The sequence below is a fragment of the Myotis lucifugus genome, unplaced genomic scaffold (genome assembly GCF_000147115.1).
Source record: "Myotis lucifugus unplaced genomic scaffold, Myoluc2.0 scaffold_256, whole genome shotgun sequence".
NCBI lineage: Eukaryota > Metazoa > Chordata > Mammalia > Chiroptera > Vespertilionidae > Myotis > Myotis lucifugus.
In genome coordinates, this window is record NW_005871304.1 from 1565241 (window position 1) to 1576154 (window position 10914).

Below are 10914 nucleotides of genomic sequence, written 5' to 3' on the forward strand. Positions count from 1 at the left end.
TGTTTTGTACTTGACAGAAGAAATTCAAATATTATGATATTATAATAAAAATGTGTGGCTGGGGGAGGGGAGAAGGGTTAGGTACAAAAGAACAAAGAGGAACGAGTGACTTGAGGAAGGAGAGCCCCAGGGCCCCACGACCTCAGTGGCCTCCTGGGTTGAGCTGCTTGGACGAGGCTGATCAGGGAGGAATGCTCGCTGCTGTTGATTTAGGTTGGCGTTTCCTCAAGGACAGATTGCCGCACTAGACATCTGGGTTCTGTGACTGAGGCCAGGAGTTGACTCTGGGGTTGCTCAGCCCGATCCAAGAGGAGGAGCAATCTGGAAAACTGACCAGGACCTTCAAATGGAGTGGGAGGGGCTTCGTGCTGACCGGCGCGACTGGCTCACATGGGATCTGAGAAAGATCAAAATCAGGCAATGCCGCAATCCCTTGATTTATTTAATTCTTTTCTGGTTTTTCTTGGCTCTACTCCAGGGGAATACGGAGAGAACGGTCTGGCAATACCACTTTCGGACCTGGCCTGACCACGGCGTGCCCAGTGACCCCGGGGGTGTGCTGGACTTCCTGGAGGAGGTGCACCATAAGCAGGAGAGCATCATGGATGCGGGGCCCGTGGTGGTGCACTGCAGGTGACCAGCCCTCCCACCCTCGTCCACAGCCTGTCTCAGCTCCTAACGCCCAGGGCTTTTTTAACCTACCCACCCCCAGCTGTCTAACCGTGGGAAAAATTTAATCTCTTTTTGAGGCATAAACTGTGTTAAGGAACACTTTGACCCCAAAGTATATTTCTTGTAGATCCTACAGGACTGCTGGGTACTGAGGATGGTGGGACAGGGGTGGGGAACACAGTCTTTATTCTCAAGGAGCTCCTAGTCTGGTAATGTTTGCTTGGTTTTCTTTTTTAATAGGGTAATTTAGGGTTCATTTCTTTGTGATTCTATTTTACCAAGAAATGACATATATTTCCCCCCAACAATATACTTTTTTGCTTCAAAAGGTTAGGACCGCTGCTCACCCAGGCTTCTGGAAGCCAGTCCTGTGGCCTCTGCCCCAGAGTTTGCAGGCTTCTGGTGCCTGAGTTCGGGCTTCATGGTTATTCTGGGGAAAGCTTGGTTACCTAAATCTCATTCATGTGTTGGGCAAGTAGATGTGTGTGAAACTTTACTCAATTTTTTAAAAGCTCTGGGGCTAATGTTTTTCACACACAACTCACATTTGATCCTCACAACAACCCTATAAGGCAGGGGTCCTCAAACTTTTTAAACAGGGGGCAGGCTTCTGGTGCCTGAGTTCGGGCTTCATGGTTATTCTGGGGAAAGCTTGGTTACCTAAATCTCATTCATGTGTTGGGCAAGTAGATGTGTGTGAAACTTCACTCAATTTTTTAAAAGCTCTGGGGCTAATGTTTTTCACACACAACTCACATTAGTTTGAGGACCCCTGCAAGGTATGTACTGTTATCCCCATTTCACAGATGAGGAAACAGGATCAGGGACGTTAAGAGACTTTGCCCAGGCGCATTGTGCTGGAGAAGCTGGGCTCCAAGTGCAGGTTGGACTCACTCCAAAGCCCTGTGCTCTTAGCAAATATATTTCCCAATATAAATAGACAATCTTATAAATACTCCCAAGAGCAGATATTGGTTCTGTTCATATTAATAGCGTGGTTTTGAGTATAAAACTTCCGTGAATGACTTCATTGTCATTGCTTCTTGTCCTCTGCCCACAGCGCTGGAATTGGCCGGACAGGGACGTTCATTGTGATCGATATCCTTATTGACATCATCAGAGAGAAAGGTAGGTCAACTGGAGGGCAAGAGGCTACAGTTCCTGTTTTTAGTTTATGGACAGAAAGTGCTAGTGAAAATAGCCTGGGGAAGAAAATTTGAATGTTAAAAATTTTCACAGAAATCTGGGCTGAAGACTCCAACTTTCAATACATTTGCCAGAGAACAGAAGTGATGCTGTTTGAGCATTTGGCATAAAATGAAGCCCAGGATCTGCGGATCCCACTACTGTGATCTTTTGTTGAATATGCAGTGGTGGTCTCTACCCAGCCACCTACTTACTCTTTGCTGACGGAGTGGAGTTGGAAAGTGGGGGAACCCTACCTCTGACACGTTATCATGTAGTCGTCCGGGATCATTGGTATTGATCAGAGGCCAGTGCTGTAGCCCTTGGAACGTGTTTGGTCAGAACATTAAAGACTAGATGTGCTTTAGGTCTGAGCCTGCTAAACGTGGGGCATTAACCTCTTGATCCTGGCTCTGCATTTTCTCCTGATGCTTCGTGTGCTTGCTTTGTAGGTGTCGACTGTGACATTGATGTTCCCAAAACGATTCAGATGGTGCGATCTCAGAGGTCAGGGATGGTCCAGACAGAAGCACAGTACCGATTCATCTATATGGCCGTCCAGCATTATATCGAAACACTACAACGCAGGATTGAAGAAGAACAGGTACCAAGCCTGGACAGGCTGGCACTCGGACTTTCATTTTCTTTTCTGGGCAGCTGGCAAATGCTCTCCTTTTTTTAAAAATATATTTTTTATTGATTTCAGAGAGGAAGGGAGAGGGGGAGAGAGATAGAAACATCAATGATGAGAGAGAATCATTGATCGGCTGCCTCCTGCATGCCCCCTGCTGGGGATTGAGCCCGCAACCCAGGCATGTGCCCTTGATTGGAATTGAACCTGGGACCTTTCAGTCCACAGGCTGATGCTCTATCCATTGAGCCAAACCGGCCAGGGCAAATGCTCTCCTTTTGATCAGGACAGGCTCTGATAGGAGACATTTAAAAAAAAAAGTTTTTGTTGATTTTAGGGAGGAGAGAGAAACATTGATCAGCTGCCTCCTGCACACCCCCTACATGCCCAGGAATTGAACCGGTGACCTTTTGGTGCATGGGACGATGCTCCACCAACTGAGCCACACCGGCCAGGGCAGAAGACTGTCTTTATTTGGGAATGGGAAACGATTCCCCCAACCAGGAAGGGCTTCTCTGAAAACTGTTCCCTACTTCATGGCTCTGATTTTTCAGTCTGGAGGAGCTTGGGGAGGGGCCGCATGCTACCCTCCTGGCCTGGCAGCTTGGGGAAGTGCCACATAGGAAGGGGACGGTTTTCCCCAGCTCACATGGCATGCTTAGAACTTAAAGTGTCGATGTTTCCAGCCTGTTCCAGTTTAATCCAGACCATATTTATCCTGATTCCATCTCTTAAATGAATGCTTCACTCTTGATAGCATACGGTGGTTTGAACCACTAATTTGGTCGAGTTGGAATCGGTGAAATTTCAGTTTTAATAAGCATGCATAATGAAGAAGAATGTGGCGCTGGAGCCTTTCCATTTGAAGCTATTCATAACAGACACAAAGCTGAGTTAATTAGGAATGAGCTGAGACGAGGGAAATGAGGAGACTGCTCTTTTGGGGAGCTATGCTTGTCTCCCTCCCCTCCCCCACCCCAGCCCCGTTGCTATGCTCAAAATAGGAACTAAGCTCTTTTCAAAATGGGACCTGCCACCTTTACTGAACAGTTTCTAGCCTAGCAGCACAAAGAATGGTCAGCCAGAGGCAACTAATTAGTTTGGTCGGTTCTCAGTTCACACCGAAAGACTCACTAGATTGTTTCATTGTAGAAACACATCTTCAGAGACAGTGTATGTATAGAAGCGTAGGGTCAAATCATTAACAAGCTACTGGTTTTGAACTTCCGTGCTTTCAATCTGTGGTATTGTAAGTGCTATGAAATATGTAGATTGTTACTATAGGCTATTGTATATTTATCTTCCAGTTACACTTAATTTGGGCCAGGAAGGGTTAAAGCATAAAGTGGCTCAAAATGAAGGATTCCTAAACACAGAGGAAGTTCATCATTGTGGGTACAAAGTGGAAATTTTGGAAATGTCTTAAAGCACATAATGTACTCTTGGTGGGAGAAGCTTGGAAAAGCTCTCAATATTTCATTCAGAGGCTTTGGTTTTTATCCTTGCTTTGGAGAATTTAGGGACTTCCCTTCCCAGCTTTTTTAAAAAAATTATATTTTTATTGATTTCAGAGAGGAAGGGAGAGGAAGAGAGAGATAGAAACATCAATGATAAGAGAGAATCATTGATCTGCTGCCTCCTGCACACTCCACACTGGGGATCAAGCCTGCAACCCGGGCATGTGCCCTGACCAGGAATTGAACCATGACCTCCTGGTTCATAGGTTGACACTCAGTCACTGAGCCACACCGGCCGGGCTTGAGTTTTTATAAGTGGTTCTTCTCACATTCTGCCATTTTGAAGTAGAGTTCTTTGTTAACTTCCATTCACAGTGTTAAATTTTTAAACAGCATGTATGATTCCCTCTACTCAGTGTTTCTCTCTCTCTCTCTCTCTCTGAAATGCCTTTTTGGCTTTTTTCTTCCCTTAAAAAAGTCATATCCTTATACATGCAATCTTCACCTTACAGAAAAGCAAGAGGAAAGGTCACGAGTATACAAATATTAAATATTCCCTCACGGACCAGGCAGCTGGAGATCAGAGCCCCCTCCCGCCTTGCACCCCAACACCATCCTGTGCGGAGTAAGTAGTAATGAAGGAAACTCTTTTCACCTGAACATAATTCTATAGACAAGCTTAAAAACTACAAGTCTTGACTGGCTTCAGCTGTTGGGTCTGGGCTGGGCTCTTGAGGCCTAGGTTCTGCCCTTGGGGACTGGCTTTGGCTATTGGGGTTCTAGGTTGGGTCGTAGGGGCTAGTTCAGCCATGGGCAAACTACGGCCCGCGGGCCGGATCCGGCCCGTTTGAAATGAATAAAACTAAAAAAAAAAAGACCGTACCCTTTTATGTAATGATGTTTACTTTGAATTTATATTAGTTCACACAAACACTCCATCCATGCTTTTGTTCCGGCCCTCCGGTCCAGTTTAAGAACCCATTGTGGCCCTCGAGTCAAAAAGTTTGCCCACCCCTGGGCTAGCTTCAGCTCTTCAGCCCTTTGGGACTTAGATTTGGCTCTTAGTTCTCGGCTGGCCTATTCAGGGTAGACTAGGTTCTTTGGAGCTAGGCTCCGCCCTCTGGGACTGTCTTTGGCTATTTGTGACTGGGTTGGGGTCTTAGGGGCTCGGCTGGCTCTTCAGAACTAGTGTCAGCCATTTTGGGACTAGATTGGGCTCCTAGGCCTTGGCTGGTCTATTCCGGACTAGGTCCATTACAATCAGATTGAGCCGGCCATGGGGAAGCCCCGGTCCCCACAAGACGGCCTTAGAGGAAAGGACCCTTAAGTGAGCACACGTGGCCTGGGAGCCCGAGGTGGAAAGGGCTGCTGACTCTCCAGGAGGAGGTGCCTGTGGAAGTCACGGGGACACACTGAGGCTGGCTCCCTGGGGTCTGCTGGGAGAAGGGGTATTGCTTAGGGGCGAGGCTGGGCTCTTCTGGTCCAGGCTGGGCTCTTGGGGCTAGGCTCTACAAAAAAAAACCCCTAAAAATTAAAAAGTACCAACCACCTACAAGTCTTTGTAGCACACATCTTTCATTGAATTGTTGGCCGGCCGATTTGTGAGTATATCAGTGGCTGCCTGAATTTGAATTTACCTGAACTGAAGTCTGATCACACACAAGTAGGATTACATGGGGTTGTGAGTATATCGAGTTGTGGTTCTTTTAGAACAGTGGTTCCCAAACTTATTTGGCCTACCGCCCCCTTTCCAGAAAAAATATTACTCAGCGCCCCCTGGAAATTAATTTTTTTAAAATTTTAATAGCAAAAACAGAAAGATATATGTATTAATGTTTCTACCTTTTTCGTAAAATATAGTAAAGAAAGGTGTAAATTAGAAACATTGAAGTTTGAAATTATGAAACTATTTATTGAACTCAGAATAGAAAGGTAATACAAAAAAAGTTAAAACAAATGCACCTGTGGCCATCACCGCCCCCCTGGATCGCTGCAGCGCCCACCAGGGGGCGGTAGCGCCCACTTTGGGAATCACTGTTTTAGAAGAACCTCATTCTTCTTTTGATGGCATGGGATTTGTTGCAGAGGTGGACAGCACCCCCTTTGGTTTATTAAGAGTGTTTACTAAGTAAAAGTAAGTTAATTCACTACTAATGTGTCAACTCAATCCATAGTCAACAGAAGTCTGCTTGGTGTTTAAACCAGGGGCCAGCAACTACAGCCCCCAGGCCAAATCCTGGCTGTGGCCTGTTTGAGTACAGTTCTCGAATGGGTTTTAAAGGGTTATTAACACGCACATGCACATGCACATGCACATGCACCAAGAATAATATATGACAGAGACTGCTTATGGCTTGCAGAGACTAAATTATTTACCCTGGTTCTTTATAGAAAAACTTTGCCAACTCCGTGTTTAAACAAACACGATAGGAAAACATAGGTTAAATTGATTATGTGAATGGCAGTTGTAATTATTATTTTCTATATATTCTAGCCATTCTCTGGTATAACATTTGCTTTTTCCCATTTAAGGGTTTTATTTCTATACGCTTCTGATGTGGATTTTTAAACCCCTGCTGACTTTAATACTCTCTATAAACATTTAAAATGGCATAGAAGAGGCTTGTATTTATATTTGCTTTCTATTTAATGTTGAAATGAAATTACATAGCAAAAATATGCTCTCCACCATGCTGTCTCTTCGCTCTAGCTGCTTTTTTCTTTCCTACGGACTGACAGGGAAAGTTGGTATTTTAAATCGCCATCTGTAATAATTTGCAGTGGAACCAGCAGGTCTGGACTGAGTCCTTGCCAGGGAGCTTTCCCCCATGTTGGCCCAACAGAATCAGCTCTGACGACTCCCTTGTCACCAATGCCTGCCTGTGACATAAACAGTTTCTCTCTCTCTCTGTTCTCGTCATTCCCTCGTAGGGCACACACCCAGGACATCCCGACCCTCTCCTTGTTTTGTCTCCACACCCCTGGTTGGCACCCACAGCTGCTTGATTCCTCGCTCTCTGGGACTGCTCTGCTCTCCCCTCCCTGCTCAGCAGACAGAGTTGGGGCTCTCATGCATTGGCCTCCATCCCAAGGCCCTAACCACCCTCTCACCTCCCACTGAGCTTCATGTTCAATGTTCCCCTTTCTGTAACCAGATTCCGGCCTGACTGCTCTTACACTTTCCCATCTTGGAACTCTTGCCCATTCAGATCCTTCTGATTGAAGTGAGAACCCTTCCTTCCTTCCTTCCTTCCTTCCTTCCTTCCTTCCTTTCTCTCTTTCTTTCTCTCTTTCTCTCTCCCCCTCTCTCCCCCTCTCTCTCCTCTTCCCCCCTCCCTCTCTCTCTGGTGCATGAATTTGTGCACATTGAAAGGAAATTAATTAGAAGAAATATTTTAACATCGCTATTTGCCTTTTCTCTATAATAGAAGTGTCAACCAAATTCATGATCGATAATGACAGATCGAAACACATGCGTGCGATTGGCCCCAGCGAGAGCTTTATATGTACAGTGGGGCCTTGACTTACGAGTTTAATTCGTTCTGAGACCGAGCTCGTTAAGGAGCTCGTTAACTCAAATTACTCTATCAACTCAATGCAAAAAATCGGCCGAGAGACAGCTGGTATCTCAAAAAACTCGTTAGTCGGGATACTCGTAAGTCAAGGCCTCACTGTATTGTGCATGTGCGAGTCAACTTAGCCTTTATATGTATAGAATAAACTTGCTTAATTAGACCTGCTTTCTGATGTAGCTAAACTTTTCCATCCCAGTGAAGCACCCCAACTTCTCTTTCTGGTAATTGTCAGCAACCCAGCAGTAAATATGAACACAAAGCAGATTATTATAGGTCACACAGGAAGAACAAAGGGTAAAATATTTAACTGCAGCAGTGTTTGACTATATTCTGTGCAGTGAGAAAATCTGAAGTCATTTTCAAGGTCCACCATTTCTTCTTTTCAGTCGGGTCAAATTTCTAAGCTTTGTAAATCTCCATTTTCCGGCTAATGAAAAGAAAATAGGAATCCATGAGTCTCCTACCTACCTACTCCAGGACTTCTGTGAGGCTCAAATGAGATGAGGCATGGGGAAAATGCTTCACTGACATTTGGTTACAGTGTGAAATGTTTCCACCTGGCTATAAAGCAAGCCGTGTTCCTGGGCTGAAGAAACTGCAGGGAGGCTAGTTGCTAGGGAGAGGAAGCTGGGTGTTGCTACGTGATGTCATTACCTGGATGGACACTTACATGTTAGCCTTTTATATGTATAGATTTATTTGTAATCCTCACCTGAGGGTATTTTTCCATTGACTTTTAGGGAGAGTGAAAGAGAGGCAAAGACAGAGAGAAACATAAATGGGAGAGAAACACATCGGTTGGTTGCCTCCTGCATGAGCCCCAACCAGGGGCCAGGCTGGGAAGGAGCCTGCAACTGAGGTACATGCCCTTGACCGGGATCAAACCCAGGACCCTTTGGTTGAACAGGCCGATGCTCTATCCACTGAGCCAAACCGGCTAGGGCGAGAACCATTCCTTCCCATGTGTACATGCCCTGCCCTCCTTCAAGGTCTAACTCAGAGTCCTCATTACACAGGCCTCCCTTGCTCTGCCCGCCTGGAAAACAATTCACTTTCCTCCAAGCCCCTGAGAGCAGAGGGGCTCGAGGCTCGTATTTCACTTTAATTTCACAGTTGCTTTGCTGTATATTTATGTCTTTTATCCTGTTCTAGAATGCCGGTTCCAGGGGCAGGAACTATATCCTCACTGTAGCTGGTCCCCAAAGAATATACTGTGTGCCTTACCAATGTCATGTAAGCTTAAACCACATGGTCTGCATTTCTGTTAATGTCTCTTTTCTTTTGAGGATGAGAGAAGATAATGCTCGAGTCTATGAGAACGTGGGTCTGATGCAGCAGCAGAAGAGCTTCAGATGAGCAAACCCGCTGAAACTTCAGCACAGACATAGGTAGGAAACGGCAGTGCTGTTGGTTCATTATTTTTGCCTTCCCGCCTTTTAAAAAAAATTTTTTTTTATTGATTTCAGAGAGGAAGGGAGAGGAAGGGAGAGGGGGATTGAGTCCACAACCCGGGCATGTGTTCTGACCAGGAATTGAACTGTGACCTTCTGGTTCATAGATGGATACTCAACCATTGAGCCACACCGGCTGGGCATCCCTGAACTTCTTTTTTCCAAGCTGGATTTATTTTAGAGTTCATTAAGCATTAAAAGCAAATGCAGAATTAATTCTGAGAAGGGCAAGGTTAGCATTTATTGTAGATAAATAGTTGATATTGTGATGGGCACTGGTTGATACTGGTTAGTCCAGGCTGTGCAGGAGATGATCTGTAGGATCTGGGAAGCGGGGGACACAGCACGGGATGGTTGGAGTCAGGATGTTTCAGTTCTCATCCCAGGAGGCCTCTGACAGGCTGTGTGACACAGGGCACTGGACAGCCAGAGCCTCCGACTGGCTCCACTGCACGTCCCTTCAGCTCTGTTGCTGGAAATTCATCTCCCTTGTCCATCTCCACCCTGTCAATCACCTTTTCAGACAGTGACCCATGTGCGCTGTATGTTTTAATGATAAGTTAGAAACTCATAGTTTTAGTATTTCATGTTGAAATTCTCATTTCAATGAGCAGTATATTTAAAAAGCTTTAAATCTTCTGTTAAGTGGTTTAATGCCTTGCTGGACTTTTAGATGCATGCTCCTTCAGAATTCTCATTTATTTCTTCTCAGAGGTGGGCTTCACCCTCTCCATGAAAAGATCAAGAACAGATGCAAGAAAGTTTATGTGAAGAATGAACTTGAACCTCGAAGGCTTGCGTTGTGGTCGACTCCCTTTTGATGAGCAGAATCTGAAACCATTTAAAGACCACTCCGTTCTAACTCAACACCACCCGATTTCCAATTGCTCATTTCCTCAGATAAGCAATCATCTCTACAGTGTAGACAGTGTTATATTTTATAGAGTTTTATTTTAAATTGAGGAAGCAGTTAAATTGTGCTCTGTACTTTGCAGATGGTGGTGATTCGAATCCTAGTTATTGGCATTTTTCTTTCTTTTTATAACCCTAACAAATTTAATTTTCCCCCCTCTTTGGGGGGGGTAATGGGGCACTTGTTAGAGGAAAAAGTGGGGAAATTAAATGACAACATCCTGTAGAAATGAGAACAATTTTATTTATCATCATTTGTCCAGTAGTGGGTAATTCATTTTGATGGCCTCTTTTTTGGGGGGCTAAATGATAATTAGGCCAGTGCCCCAGACTTTCAGAACTTGACTCTCTTCCTTTGTATTGCCATTAAAAAATCATGGGGAAAATCCTGGGAATTTAGGATCAAGGTGTGCTTTTTCTTAGCAGATAAACAATGACCATTCAGCCTACTGTGGTGGGGAAATGTTTGCCATATATATGTGTGTGTGTGTGTGTGTGTGTGTGTGTTTCATTTGAGTATTGTCTTGTATTTTGAAAAAAATGCATCTGTGGATAACCAGTGTTTTGGTTTTCAATTGTTGCTGACAAACCACCCAAAACTTAGTGGCTTAAAAATGTCTATTTGTTCCTGTCTACTCTTCAGTCTGATGGGGCTCAGCATCTTGCTGGTGTCGCTTGCTGGTGTTTCTCTTGCTGGTCGGCAGGTTGGCTGAGGCGCTGGGTGGCTGGGCCCCTCTCTGTACACGCGGTCCTCGGGTCTCATTCTCCACGCGTCTCTCCATGTGGCCTCGACAGCTCAGAGCTCCGTGGCAGCTCAGAGCTCCCAAGAGTGTAAGGCAGTAGTGGCCAGGCCTTCTTACGACTTAACCGCAGAACTGTCCAGCATCACTTCTACTGCCCTCTGTTGATTAGAGCAAGTCACAGGCCCGACCCAGATTCAGGAAAAGGGGACTCCACCAGGGCATGAAGTGGAGGTGTAGTTGATTGGGGGTCCCCAGTGTAACTGTCAGAACCAGAACCGAGGAACAAAA

General features: G+C 45.3%; 1 protein-coding gene across 1 annotated transcript in view; it reads left to right on the forward strand.

Annotated features, from left to right (window-relative positions):
• PTPN11 (protein tyrosine phosphatase, non-receptor type 11) overlaps positions 1-10283 on the forward strand; it is a 115740-nt gene extending 105457 nt beyond the window's left edge. Inside the window, exons 7-12 of the mRNA XM_006099057.3 lie at positions 479-633; positions 1733-1800; positions 2310-2461; positions 4458-4570; positions 8807-8908; positions 9684-10283. Of these exons, the coding sequence (XP_006099119.1) occupies positions 479-633; positions 1733-1800; positions 2310-2461; positions 4458-4570; positions 8807-8876 (558 nt within the window). The 3' untranslated portion in view covers positions 8877-8908; positions 9684-10283. The remainder of the gene's footprint in view (positions 1-478; positions 634-1732; positions 1801-2309; positions 2462-4457; positions 4571-8806; positions 8909-9683) is intronic.
• The last annotated feature ends 631 nt before the right edge of the window (positions 10284-10914 follow it).